The sequence below is a fragment of the Labeo rohita genome, chromosome 8, assembly GCF_022985175.1.
Source record: "Labeo rohita strain BAU-BD-2019 chromosome 8, IGBB_LRoh.1.0, whole genome shotgun sequence".
In the NCBI taxonomy this organism is placed as follows: domain Eukaryota; kingdom Metazoa; phylum Chordata; class Actinopteri; order Cypriniformes; family Cyprinidae; genus Labeo; species Labeo rohita.
In genome coordinates this window covers 15,573,179-15,592,015 of record NC_066876.1, presented here as the reverse complement: position 1 = coordinate 15,592,015, position 18,837 = coordinate 15,573,179, and the positions used below count along the sequence as shown (strand labels likewise).

Sequence of the window (18,837 nt, the reverse complement as noted above, 5' to 3'; positions counted from 1 at the left end):
AAGGCTTTCTGGGAGTTGTAGTGTAAAACACCATGCCTCGAATGCGCCATTTATGAGTCCATACTTAAAGGGGTAGTTCACCCAAAAATGAAAATGATGTCATTAATTACTCACCCAAAAATGAAAATTATGTCATTAATTACTCACCCTCGTGTCGTTCTAAACCCGTAAGCCCTTCGCTCATCTTTGAAACACATATTAAGATATTTTTGATGAAACCTGAGAGCTTTCTGATCCTTCATAAACAGCAATGTAACTAAAATTCATTTTGGAATGACATGAGTAATTAATGAAAGAATTTTCATTTTTGGGTGAACTATCACTTTAAGGAAGACTTTGTGAAAATGTTACTAAAAGTTGAAATCTAAAAAAAAAAAAAAATTAGAATTAATTACTTGATTATAAAATGTGAACAATCAAAAAAAAAAAAAAAAAAAAAAAGAATTAAATAATAATTACAACTTTAATTATAGGTTATTGGAAAATATATGTGTACTTAATTGTTTAATATTTAACATTTTAAGAGCCTAACAAAAGTTATATATAACGTTACACATAATTTTTCACAGTTCTTGTTTTATGCAGACAATTTTTTCCTCCTGTTCTCTTTTGGAATATGAGATATAATATTAAAACAAAAAATACTGTAAAATATTAATTGGTATGCATCACTTTATACTATATATATATACACTACTGTTCAAAAGTTTGGGGTCAGTAAGACTTGTAATAGTCTTTAAAGAAGTCTCTTACGCTCATCAAGGCTGCATTTATTTGATTAAAAATATAGAAAAAAAAAACAATAATATTGCAAAATGTTTTTAAAATATAAAATAATGTTTTTTATTTTAACATACTTTAAAATAGAATTTATTCCTGTGATGAAATGCTGAATTTTTATCAGCTGTTACTCCAGTCTTAAGTGTCACATGATCCTTCAGAAATCATTCTAATATGCAGATTTATTATTAGAATGATCAATGTTGGATAATATCAACAGTTGTGCTGCCAAATATTTTTTGGAACCTTTTTTTGGATTTTTTTTCAGGATTCTTTCATGAATAACAAGTTTAAAAATTACAGTGTTCATTCAAAATATAAATATTTTATAACAATGTAAATTATTTATTATTAACTTTTAATAAACTTTTAATTATTAACTTAATACATCCTTGGTGAATAAAAGTATTAATTTCTTAAAAAAAAAAAAAAAAAAAGAAAAGAAACAATAAAAATGTACTGACCCCAAACTTTTGAACGGTAGTGTATATATATGCTTTTTATTTTTAAATATATATATTTAGGTTTTTTAAATTACAATTGTTTTTTTTCTTGAAACAATGCAGTCCAAACCATTTTATTATATTTATTAAATATATTTATGTGACATCCATGACATTAAGACAAAAGTCTTGCTCTTACTTACTTACAAACACTCATACTTTCCATTCATTCATATAGTCTACTGTATTAGAGGCATTCACTGATCTCATTTTCAGTTGAAAAACGATAACAAAAGAGGTATATCAAATATAACTAGTTGAACTATTATAATAGTTCCTGTGAGCTGTCCATTTTTATGTGTATGTTTTCATCACAGAATGATGCAGAGTTTAGACGTATGCCTAAGGCTTCTGTATGTCTTCAGACGGTCCTTTTTAGCATCGGTTCCATTCACTACGTGAGTAACTAGTGGCATGCTCTCCACCGCTTGTCGTTTATGTGCACGGTGCAAGAGGATTCGATAGACTCCGGTAATAGAGCTCCTGCAGTCTTTGCCCTGGTTGTTACGAATGTGGTCTGCGGTGATGCCAAGAGCCTCCAGGGCGTTCCTCACTTCTATCTCATGCTCTTCAAGCTCCCCCGGCTTAGACTCGGCCAGATGGAGCGGGTCTAGTTTGAAGGGCTCCATGGCCTTGGGAAACTCCACCGGCAGCAGCCACTCACAGCCCATCATCTGCTCTACAGTGTAGCGATCAGACGGCTGGGGTTGCAGGATGCCGCGGATCAGTTTCTGGCAAGGTTCCGGCACCCAAGTAGGCACTGTGTAGGTCCCGTCCAGGATGCAGCGCTTTAGCTTGGCCACCGTTTCGGCACGGAAGGGCATGGTACCGGTCACCATGAAGAAGAGCATGACCCCCAGTGCCCAGATGTCCACGCAAGCACCTATGTAGTGCTCGTCCCTGAAGAGCTCAGGAGCAGCATAAGGGGGAGAACCGCAGAAGGTGTTGAGAGTCTCGTCGCGGCGGCTGACGGTGCTGAAGCCGAAGTCTCCCACTTTAACACAGGTGCTACAAGTGTAAAAAACGTTCTCTGTTTTCAGGTCTCTGTGAATGATGTTATTGTCATGCTGCAAAACGAGAAAGATAAAGTACTATTAACTACCAAATATACAGATATTTTGGAATAACAATGTTGTTAAACTGATTTAACTGGGTAAACATATTTCTGTAAAAAATACAAATATATACAAAATCTTATATGTGAGTGTGTGTTAAATTACATATTTATTAAAGTTTCTATGTAAGAATTGTGTTTATATCAGGACAGTTGTAACCAGGGTTGCCAAGTCTGCGGTTTTCATGCAGAATTGGTCTAATTTAACACTGTTGCCGTGTGTTGTTTTTCATGTCCGCGGGATGAAGTGAGCCCAATAACGTGAAATTTAGCCCCTGGAATTCAAATTTTTGAAAACCCATGTAAAAAAAAAAACATGTATTTTACCCCCGGAACACGACTCCTGGGAGATCATCCCATAAACACAACTGGACCAACTTTAAGAAGCAGTTGGGTGGGTTTTGCTTTGAAAACCTGGCAACCCTGGTTGTAACAGCCATTTTTCTATACCTCCCAGAAATATCATTATCATTATTGTCATTATTTTATTTATGTATGAGGTACGCCATGATTTTGAATCAAATGTAGCAATCTTCTAAATAAGCATATTTATGTTATGTTACTACAATTTTTACAAAAATTTTGTCACATTTTAGTCGACATTGTCAGTTGACATTTAAAAAAGTAATTAAATAATAATTATTAATGATAATATTCATTATAAAATATTAATTAAATTAAACTGACAATTTAGTTAACATATTAATAATATTAATTATATAAGAAATATTTTATACTTTTAAAATATATATGGCAACCCTGGCTGTAACAACCATTTTTCTATACCTCCCAAAAATATCATTATTGTCATTGTTTTATTTATATATGAGGTACACCATTGTTTTGAATCAAATGCAATTTTTTAGAATTTATTTAGACATGTTACAAGTCTTTCAAAGACTTCAATCTAACCAACAACTAATTCAACAACCTAATAAAAAATTATGTGATGCATATATCAAATAAGATTAGTTATGAGTAGCGACTGGTAGCAATACCTACCAAAAAATATAACTATTGTCATTATTTTATTTATATATATGATGTATACCATTGTTCTGAATCAAATGTAGCAATCTTGTAAATATGCATATTTATTTTTACTACAATTTTTGACATTTTTAGTCATGTTACAACACTCAAAAAACTAAATAAATAATAATAATTATTAACTATAATATTAATTATATGAAAAATATTTAACATTTTTAAAATCTTATATACTAAGTATGTACTATATAGTAATATTGCAACATTTTAAAAGGTAAATAATAATTATTAACTATAATATTAATTATATAAAAAAATCAGTAATTCAAAATTGTACAGTTTAATTTTCAAAGACTTCAATCTAATCAACAACTAATTCAGCAACCTAATAAAAAAGTATAAGATGCATATATGGCAACCCTGGCTGTAACAACCATTTTTCTATACCTCCCAAAAATATCATTATTGTCATTGTTTTATTTATATATGAGGTACACCATTGTTTTGAATCAAATGCAATTTTTTTTTAGCAATCTTCTAAATATACATATTTATTTTTACTACAGTTTTTGTCATTTTTAGACATGTTACAAGTAATAATAATAATTATAAATTATAATATTGATTATATTAAATATTTAATTTAATTAAATATTATTTAAAACATATATACTAAATATATACTATATACTAATACTGAAAAAAGGTAAATAAATAATAATAATTAATTATAATATTAATTATATTAACAATATATTTTTTTACTTTTAAAAACTTAATATACTAATTATTTCACTTTAAAAAAATATAGTGTTTCACAACTCTCAACACATTTATTGATACAACATTTTAAAAAGTAAATAATTAATAATTAACTATAATATTAATTCTATTAAATATTCCACATCGCATATCAAATATCAAATAAGGCTAGTTATGAGTAGCAATTGGGCAGGTTTTGTTGTGAAAACCTGGCAACGCTGGTTGTAACTGGCATTTTTCTATACCATTTTGTACACCATTGTTTACATAGTAATGTTCTAAATATGCATACTTATTTTTACTACAATTTTTGACATTTTTAGTCATGTTACAACACTCAAAAAAGTAACTAAATAATAATTATTAATTATAATATGAATTATATTAAATTATTTAATAATTTTAAAAACCTTCATATACTAAATAATAATTATAAATTATAATATTAAAATAGTTTTTTCATAACTCTCAACATATTTATTGATGCAACATTGAAAAAAAAATTAACTATAATATTCTTTATATTAAAATATATTTAATACTCCAAAACTGTGTTTAATCTAACAACTAATTCAACAACCTGCATATATCAAATAAGATAAAAATGTGTACATATCTTATATATTCTATGTATTTAAATTCAGAAATGATCATAAATCATAGTATAAATGAACTACATTTTTATTATATTGTGTTGTATTTCTGAATAAATTCTGATTAAAATAATGGCCATCCTATCATTGACCTTCAAACTATGTATCTTATGGAAAAACTGAAAAAGTAAACTGGCATAAAATGGCTTGAATCTGCCAAATTTTAAAGGTCAGGAAAAACAGGAATCATAATGAGAATATGTTTGCACCCTGTAAACCTTCAGCCCATAATTCTAACAGATTTCCCTCACTAAATTCTATTCATGTGCATCATGTACATCTCACCATATGCTTCACAGCTGAGAGAACCTGAGAGAAGACAATCTTGCTGTCGATGTCAGAGAGCTTCCCCTCTGTGCTGATTTTCGTGTAAAGCTCTCCTCCGCCTGCGTACTCCATGACCAGGTGCAGACGGGTCAGCGTCTCCACCACCTCATACAGACGGATGATATTTGGATGGTGCAGCTTTTCCATGCTTGATATCTCCCGGGACAGCAGCCTTTGGGTCTTCTGATCGAGCTTGGTCTTGTCCAAGATCTTGATGGCTACTTTGTCTGTGGATGACAACATAAAGTTTCTCATTCAATCATATGCATTCTTACTAATTTGACTGTATATATGAATTGTTGAGTTAAACAACAGTAAAAGTCAAATGTAATAAAGGAAAGTCATTTGAGCAGTTTTGATATCAGATATGGTGCAATGCGATATGGAAAGTCATTCTACACCCTCTCTTCAAGATCTGCTGCAGCACTACAAATCCTCAAAATGCTCTGCGCATGAATTCACAAATGGCTTTGTAACGGCACACCGCAACCTCCTATCCCTTACACACACCGATCTTTGATGAGGCCTACAGCAATTCTAAAGGTCTTGACAGAAATGTGACACCTCAGATCAATCCATGTGTGTCTGGACCAGACGAGTTGTCTCAGCTTGACTTTGACCGAGGGCATGCTTCCCACATTATCAACGTAAACTTGACTCTCAGAACACATATTTATCAATTTAACAATTAATATAATTCATTAATAACACTGAGCATAAACTGCACTTACTTATGTAAAAACAAATGTCTCACTAAATATGGGTTAAAACTACACTACCAGTCAAAAGTTTTTGAACAGTAAGATTTTTAATGTTTGTTTTTTTTTTTTTACCAAACCTGCATTTATTTGATCCAAAGCACAGCAAAAACAGTACAATTTTGAAATATTTTTATTATTTACAATAACAGTTTTCTATTTGAATATATTTTAAAATGTAATTTATTCCTGTGATTTCAAAGCTAAATCTTTAGCATCATTACTCCAGTCACATGACCCTTCAGAAATCATTCTAATATTCTGATTTGCTGCTTAAAAAACATTTATTATGATTATTATTATGTTAAAGAATTTTTCAGGTTTATTTGATGAATAGAAAGTTCAGCAGACCAGCGTTTATCTGAAATAGAAATCTTTATCATCACTTTTGATCAATTTAAAGCATCCTTGCTAAATAAAAGTATTAATTTCTATAATTTCTTTTCCATTTATAGTGTATAACGTTACAAAAACTTTTTATTTCAGATAAATGCTGATCTTTGGATCTTTCTATTCATCAAAGAATCCTTTACTCAACTGTTTTATATATTGATAATAATAAAAATAATAATAAAAAATGTTTCTTGAGCAGCAAATCAGAATATTAGAATGATTTTTGAAGGATCATGTGACCGGAGTAATGATGCTGAAAATGTAGCTTTGATCACAAGAATACATTACATTTTAAAATATTTTCAAATAGAAAACAGCTCTTTTAAATAGTAAAATATTTCACAATATTACTGTTTTTGCTGTATTTTGGATCAAAGGGACTTCTTTAAAAAACATTTAAAAAAGTGCATGACTACTATGGATTATTATAACATTAATTATATACAAATATTTAATCCTAAAAACAGAGCACTTTAACATTTAAAAAGATTCATATTTAATATTTAAATTAAATATTTTATTTCATTTAGTATTTAAAAACTACTAAAACCTAACCAAACAAAATGTTTTATAATGTAAAACATCTGATGTTTCAAACTTTTAATTTACTGGGAAGACTAATACAGGTCAGTCCAACTACAAATAGAGCTCTAAATATGTATTTCCAGGCACTTTACAGGGTGTCAGAGGGCTATAGGAATATCCCAAGATCATAAAATTGTACATAGTGTCAATGAGCTGCACTAAGATGGAAATATCAATATTTTAGCCACTTACAGTAGCTTGCGTGGAAATGAAATTCAAAGCATATGTACCATTTATAACCAATCGTAATCAACATAATGCTTGTGTTGCTAAACTAGCGTGTACCTTTCGTCAGAGCGTGGATGCCCAGCTTGACGTGGGAAAAGTTTCCACAGCCGATCTCGCCTCGTATCTTGTAGAAGCCGATGCGGCGGCCCACGGTGAGCTCTCTTACCATCTTCTCATCTTGGCACATGTCCAGATTGAGCTTTTCCAGTGGGGTGAGGCGGCGCGGCTGGGTCCCCTCGTCGTCTGTGCAGATGTCGGAGCTGTCCTGTCGGCTCCATCGGGCATAGCGCTGGGGACCCGTGGCCACTTCTGAGACCCCGACGGAGCCCCCCCCAGCCGGGTAGACAGCAGTCATCCTGCCACAGGCCACTGGGGGGCTTAGCTCATGGCAGGAGACCTGGAACTAAGGCACCACCTGAAGATATGAAATGATACACAATTCGAGTGTAAAAATTAGCTCCCCCCTGCTTTTTTTTTTTTTTTTTTTTTTTTACCTCTGCCTATAAACAAATTTTATCAAAATGCAAATAATATAATATACAGTTATAATATATTATAATATAATATAAAGTTTGGGATCAGTGAGAATTTTTATTGTTTTTTAAGCCTCTTATGCTCATCAAAGCTGTATTTATTTGATCAAAAATACAGAACAACAGCAATACTGTAAAATATTATTGCAATTTTAAATAACTGTTTTCTATTTTAATATACTTTAAAATGTAATTTATTCCTGTGATGCAAAGCTGAATTTTCAGCATCATTACTCCAGCCGTCAGTGTCAGTTGATCCTTCAGAAATCAATATAATATGCTGATTTATTATCAATGTTGGAAACAGCTGTGCTGCTTAATGTTTTTTGGAACCTGTGATACCCTTTTCAGGATTCTTTTCACGAATAAAAAATGAAAAAAGAAACGTAACAAGTTTTTACTATCACTTTTTAGCAGTTTAATACATCCTTGCTGAGTAAAAATATTAATTTACTTTAAAAAAAGAAAGAACATTTTTTGAATGGTGTATATTGTTACATATATGTGTTTTATATATATATATATATTAATTAGCAGAACTGTTTTCAACACTGATAATAAATCAACATATTAAAATGATTTCTGAAGGATCATGTGACACTAAAGTAATGATGCTGAAAATTCAGCTTTGAATAACTGGAATAAATTATATTTTAAAATATATTCAAATTCAGTCAGAAAACTGTTATTTTAAATTGCAATATTATTTTACAATATTACTGCTTTTTCTGTATTTTGATCAAATAAATGCAGCCTTTATGAGCATAAAAAACATCTGTAAAAACATTACAAATCATACTGATCCCAAACTTTTGAATGGCAGTGTATAATAATAAAAACAGTAACATTCTAAATAATAATTATTTTACTAATATTAAAAAAAGAAATATATATATGTACACACACACACACACACAAAATAATAATAATAATAAATAACAGCTAAACAATAAAAACCTCTACACACAAATAGAATCTCAAAATTGTAGTAATTGTTTAGTAGTAGTAAATTAACATTATTTTTACAATAACTAATTTTAGAAAATATTATTTTGAAAAATATATAAATATAAATTATTATATACAATAACAATAAAGGATAACTAAACATTAAAAATCTCTACACACAAACAAACAAATAAATATTTAATAATACAAATATTATACAATATAAATTATATTTATAAATATATATAAATATATTTTAGTAATAAATAGCAATTACTTTACAAATACAATTAAAATATAAAATAAGCATTTATTAAATAAATGCACAACACAGGGACTGTTTTTGTGTACAAAAGCATCCACACATGAATGGATAGTCCTTTCTCACCTTCACATGTTGTCCTGTACGTCTGCGTCAAGTTTCCAAAATTAGCTCATTATCGCCACATCTCAACACAAGCTTATACACATATCAAAGTGTAAAGTAATATAGGTTTCGGGTCGCCTGCACAGTGCACAGTGCTGTTCCTTCCCCTCAGTCCCGCATCTCCCTGAACCTCATCAGATATGGCCGATTTAATTGGTGCGTTGTCTCAGCGACAAAAATAGACCACGGATCAGCGTTGAGAACGATGAGGGCTGTGATTGTTGCCTGGCTGCTATAACAAGGTTCCACGTTGCTCTCGGTGGCCCTGGCTTCTTGTACGGTGCTTCCTCTCATTTAACATCTCCGCCAGGTTGATCATTCAGAAACAGGGATCCCACATGGAAAACAGCCACTCCCTCTCATTTATTCACCTTGGTGCGTTTCTTTGGCGCTCTGACTCACTCTACAGTCTTCTTTCTGGGCTTAGCGTATACAGAGATCCTAATCCGTGCCTTTTTTAGTGGCCCTTAAGTCTCCAATTTAAACAGTAGGGACTAAACTAAAGGATTCAAGTTGACCTGGCAAGAAAGAGAGAGAGAGAGAAATATATCAAGACCATTCCACTGCCTTTACCCTGTCCTTAATTCACCTTTGCTTAAGGTAAACCCTTAGCTTCTTTTATTATTTAGCTTGTCTAAACTTGTAGTATTTATTACATAATTTTAGGGCTACAATGACAAAAAAGTATTTATAATTAAATCCGAATTACATTAAATGTCTAACTACAAATGTGACTAAAATCAGTGTGTGCATTTGTGTGTTTCAGGATGCAATTAGGGTGAGTTTGCTGATGTAGTTCCTGTAACAATGTCCCTATAGAGCAGAATATAAGAACACAGAGTGCCGTCACCTCACTCTCTAGAGCCACTGAGCGCTAATAGCACATAAAACAAGCACTAGATGCCCGTTACGCCACATTGGACCACAAATAAAATGATATACAGTTGAGGTCAAAAGTTTACATACACCTTGCAGAATCTACAAAATGTTAATTATTTTACCAAAATAAGAGGGATCATACAAAATGCATGTTATTGTTTATTTAGTACTGACCTGAATAAGATGCTTCACATAAAAGACATTTACATATAGTACACAAGAGAAAATTATAGTTACATACATACATAAAAATGACCCTGTTCAAAAGTTTACATACACTTGATTCTTGATACTGTGTTGTTGCCTGAATGATCCACAGCTGTGTTTTTTTGTTGTTTATGACACGATGCATTTGAAGATCAGGGTAAATTTAACTTATTTTGTCTTCTGGGAAACATGTAAGTATGTTCTGTAGCTTCTGAAAGGCAGTACTAAATGAAAAAATATGATATTTAGGCAAAATAAGAAAAATATACACATCTTCATTCTGTTCAAAAGTTTACACCCCTGGCACTTAATGCATCGTGTTTCTTTCTGAAGCATCACTGAGTGATTGAACCTTCTGTTATAGTTGCATGATTCCCTCAGTTGTCCTCAATGTGAAAAGATGGATCTCAAAATCATACAGCTATTGTTGAAAAGGGTTCAAATACACAAAATTGCTGAAAACCAAAGAATTTGTGGGACCTGAAGGATTCTTCTAAAGAACAGCGGGCAGTTTAACTTTTCAGGACAAACAAGGTATTCATGAACAACTATCACTAAACAAAAAAAAAAAAAACACAGATGTGGATCATTCAGGTAACAACACAGTATTAAGAATCAAATGTATGTAAACTTTTGAACGGGGTCATTTTTATAAATTCATCTATTATTTTCTCTTGTGGACTATATGTAAACATCTTTTATGTGAAATATCTTATTCAGGTCAGTTACTAAATAAAAAATAACATGCATTTGGTATGATCCCTTTTATTTTGGTAAAATAAAGACCATTTTGCAGATTCTGCAAGGTGTATGTAAACTTTTGACTTGAACTGTATGAAGCAATAACATAACATCAATTTACATATTTTCAAATGATCAATTCAATTCAAATGATTTCTGAAGGATCATGTGACACTGAAAATCCAGCTTTGCCATCACAGGAATAAACTGCATTTGTTTAAAACAGTTTAAAATTGTAATAATATTTCTTTAATTATATTAACTACACTACCAAAATGTTTAAACAGTGGTGTAATTTTATGGTTTTTGCATGTTTCTCCTCACAGGACTGTTGAGTATTGCACCTGCACAGACACCTTTAGGTGTGACAATGGTTTTTTTGCAGGTGGAGGCGAGCGGTGATGCTGATATAAGCTGCTGAGTTCGGTTTTCAACAGGGTTCTTTGACGCAATAGACCCAAACTGTATTCTTTTGTTTTAACTTTCGAGCATCAGCATTTTAGAATAATAACTAAACCAATCAGATCTGTTGAAAGTGCTTTTAGAGCTGATCAAGCTTTAAAAATGCAAGTTTTGGCATTAAAAAGTGACAAAGCAACCCTATGGTTATGTATCTTTACATGTGCATGTGCAGTATACATTTGTCAAGGTATTTGTTCGTGTAACCGGCATAAATGATCAGTGATTTGACAATCAAATAAGAACCTCAGCAGCCTTATACGCAATCAGCAGATCTTTCTGAGAAGCAGATTTAATCCCTCTTCAATTCACACACTCAAAACAAGAGATTACTTCTACTGGCGTCAGCACTGAGCTTTCAAAGACCACAGGTTTATACGCACAACATTTTATTTTGGTTAGCCTGATTGAGAAATACTATTTTTTTTTATGTTTTTGAAAAAAAGTCTATATGCTCATGAAGGTTGCATTTATTTGATTAGTAATACAGTAAAATCTGTAATATTGTAAAATATTACTTTAATTAAAAACAACTGTTTTCTATTTTAATATACTTTAAAATGTCATTTATTCCTGTGATGCAAAGCTGAATTTTCAGCATCATTACTCCAGTTTTCAGTGTCACATGATCCTTCAGAATTCATTCTAATATGCTGATTTGCTGCTCAAAACATTTTTTTTATTATCTTCAGTGTTGAAAACTTTACAGCCTAATATTTTTGTGAAAACCTTTGATGACTAGAAACTTTAAAGAACAGCATTTATTTGAAATGGATGAAAAATAGTTTTTGGAAACTATTAATTTCTTAAAAAAAAAAAAAAAAAAAATTACTGACCCCAAAATTTGAACAGTAGTTTACCTGAATGCTGACTGATAAACTGACTGCTATATAAACAGTTGGATGGTATGAAGAAGTAACCAGATGGATGAAAATAATATATATTTATCTGATGCAGATATTTGACCTTCCTTATATTTGATATCTTTCTGACTGCCCTACTTCACATGCTCTATTTACCACGGCACAGCACACAAAATCAAAGTGATGTTTCTCATGAATACTCAAGTCCTCAGGCTTCAAACACCTTCCTGCATGTGTGTGTGAGTGCTGCTGATTGCTGAAAGGGCTGCAAAGATTCACTGGCAGACAGAACTATCTTTTAAAGTGTAAAACAAGCAGGAATCCTACAAAGATCCTTTCAGGTGCATGAATGTGCACGTGTCTGCATAATCATCTCACCCTCTTACCCTTTTCCACCATCTTTCTGACCATTAGAAATATTATTTAGTCAATTCAGGTTTTTTTATGTATTTATTTCTTTTAATTTATTTATTTATTTTTTGCCTTTGCCTCTTCTCATGTCAGGTGCAATATTTGACTGCTTTATTCTTCAATATATATATATATGTATATATATATATATATATATATATATTTTTTTTTTTACAAAATCAAAGGGATTTAATCTCATGTCACATGTTTGGAACAACATGTGGGTGATTAAATGATGACAGAATTTACATTTGATCCCTTTTGAAATATTTTACATTGAAAATCTGCTACTTTTTTAAAACCCCAACTTCAATGTCAATTACTAAAAAAAGCCAATAGCTCATCATTTAGCTCATTTCTGGTACACAGAACTATTAGCATGAGTCTCACGGGTAGGATTTAGAATGTGGTACTTACATCAACTGTGTGACTCCTTTCACGCCCCATGGGACAGAAGCACTGACTAAGCGTTAAGCACTGTCCACAGGGGCCATTTCTACCGATCTGGCCCTGATCTACGCACAAGATAAACACTAAACACATGGGATATCAGTGGCCCCTGGGTAAGAAAAGCCTTGCTGCACGTACAGGGTTCAGCTAGCAAAACCTTTGGCTCTAAATGCAGGTACACATTTTACAGAAAGTAGAATTAAGTAAAGTAATTCTTACTTAAAGAGATAGTTCACCACAAAATGAAAATTGCCTCATGATTTACTCACCCTTAGGCCATCCTAGGTGTATATGACCTATTAAAGGGGTCCTATTATGCTTTTTCACTTTTTGAATTTTAGTCAGTGTGTGGTGTTTATGTTTGGGCATAAAAAAAAAAACTATAAAGTGACAAATCTCAAAGTCCACTCCAAAGAGAAATATTTAGTTTTTAAAAAATACCTTTTTAAGAACTACAACGAACGGCTCGTTTGGACTACAGTGTTGTTTTCCGGGTGCTGTGATGTCACAAAGCTAATTAGAATATTATTCAAATAAATCACGCTTACGGAAATTCGAATGGTACGCTTCTGGGACGCTTCAATGAACCTGCACTAGACTAGGCTAGGCTAATCAGTGACGATGTTCTTTGATAATGTTAATGTTCTTTGCTCATGTTCTGTGGCTGCTTTTTGAATAACTAAGGAAATGTAAGCATTATAATTAGTAACTTACGATGTTTTTAGTCAATTGTTGTCATTTTAAATACAAAAAGTCATATTAAAAACATTAGGCTGCTTTTAGCCTTATGCTGGAGCTGGTTTCGGGCAGTGAAACTAAGTATGTAAATAATGAAATAAATTAGCACGATAATATCATGTGTCTGCAATCTCGCAGGCTGACGACAGGACCCAACACTTCTATAGCATCAACTATACTTTAATATATCCTTAACTATGACGAAGCAGACGGAACTTGCGGCTTTGGCCAGGGGCGTGGCAGTACTGAAACACCGCCTAAGGTGTTCGCCAATCACAACGCACCGGGACAGCTAACCAACCACAACACATTTCGTTTTTTGAAAGGCGGGCCTTCATCAAACCCGGAACTAATCGAGCCATTTGTGCCAGGCTGGAGAGAAAGGTATTGTAATAATGTAAATTATGTGAAAAATAATGCATTTTTGGAACCACCAAGCACAAGAGCACGTTCTAGTACACCCCCAAAACAAAATCAAGACTTTGTAAAAGAGCATAATAGAATTAAAAAATGTCCTGGCTCTTCCAAGCATTATAATGGCAGTGAATGGCTGTTTTTAAAGCCCAAAAAATTGTGACTATCCATCATAAAAAGTACTCCACGCAGCTTTGTAATATAAATACACACAAATTAATGTATATATTTAAGAGAAATATGTTATTTATGTACAAAATATTTTTATTTATATATAATATAAATTATTTAAAAATAAAAATAACTACATATACTTGTAAATATTTCTTAAATATATACATGAATGTGTTTGTATTTATATATACATAATAACTACACACAATACACACACATATATTAGGCAAACTCAAACTTTTATGTTGTTTGACAGCCCTACATTTTTGTAAGAAAAATGTCCATATTTACATCTTTAGAAACCATAATCTCCTCTGCTTCTGCTAGCTGTCATACGCGTGTTCACGAGAGAGTGGCGTTCCAGCAGATGTTGTAGGACGTAGGCGGCCATGCTGATAAATAAGGAAGTGACGAACACGGAAGGACAGCGGGGAGCAAAACAAAACACCAGTCACAAATTTGAAGTACAAAACAAGGATTTGTTATAAGAAGTTTGATATAAGCTGAGGAGACTGGTTTTACTTTGTTGTAAACAAAACTTGTCATCAACATCAATTCACTTCAGAAGGCCTTTATTAACCCCCCAGAGCTGTGTGGAGTACTTTTTATGATGGATAGACACACTTTTTTGGGCTTGAAAATCTCAACAGCCATTCACTGCTACTATAAAGCTTGGAAAAGCCAGGACATTTTTTAATATAACTAATTCGTGTATTCGTCTAAAAGAATAAAGTCATATACACCTAGGATGGCTTGTGGGTGAGTAAATCATGGGGTAATTTTCATTTTTGGGTGAACTATCCCTTTAATTGCTCATTTACTATGACTTTCCTCACTACTTCCAAATATGCCTACTTCCCTACTACATAGTAGGCAAAAAGCAGTATGTGAAAAGAGCTGCACATCCAAATGCAAAGTATTCTTATAATATTTGGCTGACCTTCTACTTCCAGCGAGATTCTGAATTGCGCATTCATTGGACACTGCACACTGACACAATGACACCATAAGTCTCATGACAATGACAACATAATAAATGAAGTACATCCAGATTATATTCATAATATATAGAACATCCTTTTTAACGGCCGTGAAGAAAGTTTCAAATCTAATGCCGTACCTACTCAGTATGCGATTTCAGAAGCAGCTTCTGTGTTCACACTCATAGGCACAGCTACACAAAGCCCTCCTGTGTGTGTTTTGATTGAGACACATGGACAGAAAGGAGAAAAAAAAGAGCTCAGTAGTGAAAAGATCAGGGACAATAGGGGGCCAGAGGTGCCAATCTGGAATTTCCATCACGTAGCTACAACCACCAAATTTCAAGTCATTTTCTTACTATGAGATCAGCCACACTATAATTAAATATGATTGCTATTTTGATAAATGATACATGAGGTTGCTAACCTGTATGAATTTCTATCTTCTGTTGAGCACAAAAGAAGATATTCTAAAGAATGTGGGTAGCCACAGACGTCTCTTTCTAAATAATGCTATTAACTGCATTGAAATTGCACAAAACCTCAAGCATCACACATGCTTCAGAACATGTATTCAGATTTTGATACATGTCTGAATGTGTCCATATTAATGAGTCCTTAAATAAGGAACATAATTAAGGAGTTCAATTGATGTTTGGACCTTTGAGGGGAAAAAAACATGCAGATTATGCGACGAAACCACAAAAAAGACTGTTTCCGTTGCATTGTACCCCTGTTAATGTATTCCCAACCCATCAAAGCAGCTTTAATCTCAGACCTAAAACCATGTTTCATGTCATCCAACTAAGGAGTCATCAAAGGAGCCCGAACAAAAGTTGACATCAATCCGTGAGAAACTAGAAAGGATCATTCAATATCATAAATTACAATATTCTCAGTAAATTAATACTTCTATTCAGGAGCTATTCGTGATCAGCTCTATTCATTCAGGCCTGGAGATTCACACACCTGTACTGTTCAAACACTAATGCGGCTTCATTATTTACACCAGAGACCCTCTGTAGACCCCCACAAATTCCCAAATGCAAGACTAAAATCATGTTAATTACAAACGCCATTTGATCAGAGGATTTTAAATCAGTTTGTCCAACTGTTTAGTCATAAGGGTTGGCAAAAATGAAAATATAATAATACATATTTTGCACAGATATTAGTTATGGTAAATATAATATGAAATATTATATTAATTAATTATAAATTACTATTACTATTTTAACAAAATCGTTATTTTAATAACATTCCAAGTCAGTAAGGTACAATTAACACGCATGTTAGTGTCAGATTTTGGCGTTTATTGAGCTCTGTGCAATATAATTATAAGTGATAATAACACCAGCCAAATTTTTAATGAGATGATGCTCGTATCTGCGCCAAAGATGAATTGTAGTTTACACGCTTCCATAACAACCGCTGCTGGGCAGTAACGCCAGATACATCAACATCCAGATTTGTTGTTACAATCTGAATTATATCTATAAGCCTTGTAAACAATTTGTAGGCATACATGAATTCATAATGTTTTTATGCATTCATTGGTAACCTCTCTGGATGGGGAGAATTGATAAGGGTAAATAACCTTACCTTTCTTAAGTGTTGCCTCGTTGAATTATTGTGCGCATTCGTTGCGGGATCATTCAGTTTGTTTTAACTCGGTGCGTGTCATTGGCCTGAATGTGATGCGAGAGGCACCATCACAGCAACAGGGAGGTCAAGTGACGGACAGTTCGGTTAACCAATTGTAGGTTAGAGGCGGGACTAAGGGGATTCTTGAACCAATAGGCTATAAGGATATTGCTAAAATAGAAAAAATTGTGAATGTCCTTTGAGTTTTGAAAAAAAAAAAAACTAACACAAAAAGAGTTACAAATTAAAGATTCTAATTTTCAAGCAAAAAAAAACAAAACAAAAAACAGCCACTTACCTTTGAGACTAGTAAATATGACTGACCAGTAAACATACCCACCCCCTTACAAAATCTAAAAACGGCTATATATGTACATTTTTAAAGAAACTACGAATAATAATTATAATGGGATGTTTAAAGGGATAGTTTAACTAATAATGAAAATTCTGTCATTAATTACTCACCCTCATGTTGTTCACCTTCATCACCGTTCATTTTCGAAACACAAATTAAGATATTTTTAATGAAATAGGAAAGCTTTCTGACCCTGCATAGACAGCAACACAAATACCACGTTCAAGGCCCAGAAATGGTTGTAAGAACATGGTTAAAATAGTACATGTGATATCAGTGGTTTAACTAATTTTATGAAGCGAGAATACTTCTTGAGCGCAAAGAAAACAAAAACATCTTTATTCAACAATTTCTTTTCTTCCATGCGTTCACAAGAGAAGAAACTGTTGAATAAAGTTATTATTTTTGTGTTCTTAAGTGCACAAAAACCATATTGCATCAATACTCAGAATTAAATTTTCAATTTACATTTAATTAGTACAATGTTATTTTTTTTATTGAATTTAATTTGGTTTTTATTTAATTTAAATATTAATTAATTAATTCATTATTTATTTATTTATATTTTTTGTCAGTATAATACTATATCATGATTCTTTTTCTCATTGTATTGCATCAGTACTTCAGGTAGTACTATATTTAATTTAATTTATTTTTAATTTAAATTCATTTCATTTTTAAAATGTTTTTGATTTTTATTTTTAATTTAAGTGTTTAATTTAATTTAATATAAGCTTTTGCATTTAATTTAATTATTTTTACTTTTTTGCCAGTATAATGCTATATCATGATTCTTTTTCTCATTGTGTTGCATTAGTACTTCAGGTATACTCAATTTTTATTTTATTTTTAATTTAAATTTCATTTCATTTAAAAAATGTATTTTATTTTTATTTTTAATTAATTTAATTTTTAATTATCAAATTTTATTTTTTCATTTTTATTTTAATTGAATCTAATGTTTGTCATGTATGATCATATATCATGATTCTTTTTCTCACTATATTGTATTAATACTTCAAGTCCTCCTATATTTGTTTCCTGGCTTGCAGATAATCAAATGTCCATTTTATTACTTGTTTTTTAATTTTACCAGAATAATCATTAATCATAATTATTGTTCTCACTATACTTTACATTTTGCACGTGTTGCAGTTGCTATTCATTTACGATACTGTCACGCAATCATTCCGTTACCACAGTATGTATCCTACTACGGGCCTAATGCCAACACTTTTACTCCTGTTTCTGCCTATTTTAGGTTCTGCGTGTAGGCCGACGTAGGTATCCAGGACTTCTGTCCTAGCACAGACGTCCCATTTGACTCTGCAGTAGAGTACTTTGACTGGAAATGCAGATCCTCCACTTGCAATGTCACCAGTGATAGATGAACAAGAACACATGGACTATCTACCATTCTAGGCCTTGAACGTGTCAGCTGCATTGCTGTCTATGCGGGTCAGAGAGCTCTTGGATTTCGTCTAAAATATCTTAATTTGTGTTTGGAAGATGACCAAAGGT

At 32.2% G+C, this 18,837-nt stretch overlaps 1 protein-coding gene across 2 annotated transcripts; it reads right to left on the bottom strand.

Annotated features, from left to right (window-relative positions):
- Window positions 1–1,358: 1,358 nt before the first annotated feature.
- nim1ka (NIM1 serine/threonine protein kinase a) lies at window positions 1,359–17,053 on the bottom strand. Of its 2 annotated transcripts, none has more exons than XM_051116449.1 (5): window positions 16,920–17,053; window positions 8,963–9,519; window positions 7,151–7,508; window positions 5,088–5,356; window positions 1,359–2,350 (listed from the first exon to the last, which is right to left on the bottom strand). In XM_051116449.1, the coding sequence occupies exons 3-5, from the start codon at window positions 7,446–7,448 to the stop codon at window positions 1,595–1,597; spliced, it is 1,323 nt and encodes a 440-aa protein (XP_050972406.1). In that variant the 5' UTR covers window positions 7,449–7,508; window positions 8,963–9,519; window positions 16,920–17,053; the 3' UTR covers window positions 1,359–1,594. The 2 variants fall into 2 exon arrangements, with proteins under 2 accessions (XP_050972406.1, XP_050972408.1); XM_051116451.1 differs by lacking the exon at window positions 16,920–17,053 and adding an exon at window positions 15,458–15,547.
- Window positions 17,054–18,837: the final 1,784 nt, after the last annotated feature.

Coding starts and splice junctions, on each gene's coding strand:
- nim1ka (XM_051116449.1), bottom strand. CDS start 7,448: ATGACTGCTGTCTACCCGGCTGGGGGGGGCTCCGTCGGGGTCTCAGAA. Junction 5,357..7,150: donor CATCCACGCTCTGACGAAAG/GTACACGCTAGT, acceptor TGTCATCCACAG/ACAAAGTAGCCATCAAGATC. Junction 2,351..5,087: donor TCTCAGCTGTGAAGCATATG/GTGAGATGTACA, acceptor CTCGTTTTGCAG/CATGACAATAACATCATTCA.